Consider the following 869-nt stretch of genomic DNA (forward strand, 5'->3'; position numbering starts at 1 on the left):
AAGCGGGAGCATGGTTAGAGGCACAGGGCCATCCAAAAGAGAAGGTGTAGTTCTTGTGAGGGCTTTCCACAATAAAGAAGAGAATAAAGGCTGTGAAACTGGTTGCCCCATGGCCCACTTTTCAATTCAAATGCTTTTCTTCCTCTTTGTGGCTCTGAAGTAATAGCTTACAACATGCTTTAATGGTAGCTGTTATAACATGAGAAGGTGGGAGGAAGTGACTCTCTTCAGGCCCCCAAAGCACGCTGGAGTATTCAGTGCTGTACAAAGACAGTGACATTTTAAAACCTCTGGACCTTTGGCCACAGTGCATCACTGGCATTTGTCAGGGTAAGGTCACGCAACTCGGGAGATCTGAGTGTCCACAGCCCCCATCAGTCTGCCTCGCAGCCCCGCCATAAACTGGCTCTGTTTCCCCCCTGTAGCAGTGGTGGAGATTTCCAGGCATGTTCCTCTGAGCCCTAGGAGCAAAGCTTGGCTGAGGATCCTGAAGAAGGCAGTGTTTAGGATCTGGCCAGATGTATGGGGAAAAGGAAACAAAGCGCGGCAGGAAGGTGGCAGAGTTGCTCTGACTAACCAGGGGGTCACAGGCTTTCGCACCCTCCAACACGGAAACACACTTATTTAATGGGAAGGAAAAGAAGCGTGGCCAGCAGGTCGAGGGAGGGGATTCTGCCCCTCTGCTCTGCTCTGGTGAGACCCCACCTGGAGTACTGCGCCCAGCTCTGGAGCCCTCAGCACAAGAAAGACGTGGACCTGTTGGAGCGGGTCCAGAGGAGGGCCATGAAAATGATCAGAGGGATGAAACAGCTCTCCTGTGAGGAAAGGCTGAGAGAGTTGGGGTTGTTCAGCCTGGAGAAGAGAAGGCT

The 869-nt window shown here is 52.2% G+C and overlaps 1 protein-coding gene across 1 annotated transcript in view; it reads left to right on the plus strand.

Annotated features, from left to right (window-relative positions):
* The first annotated feature begins 801 nt into the window (after nt 1-801).
* The window catches only part of MFHAS1 (malignant fibrous histiocytoma amplified sequence 1), a 32,939-nt gene continuing 32,871 nt past the window's right edge, over nt 802-869 (plus strand). Inside the window, exon 1 of the mRNA XM_009329833.1 lies at nt 802-866. Coding sequence (XP_009328108.1) covers nt 802-866 — 65 coding nt within the window. The remainder of the gene's footprint in view (nt 867-869) is intronic.

The sequence above is a fragment of the Pygoscelis adeliae genome, unplaced genomic scaffold, assembly GCF_000699105.1.
Source record: "Pygoscelis adeliae isolate BGI_AS28 unplaced genomic scaffold, ASM69910v1 Scaffold67, whole genome shotgun sequence".
Taxonomy (NCBI): domain Eukaryota; kingdom Metazoa; phylum Chordata; class Aves; order Sphenisciformes; family Spheniscidae; genus Pygoscelis; species Pygoscelis adeliae.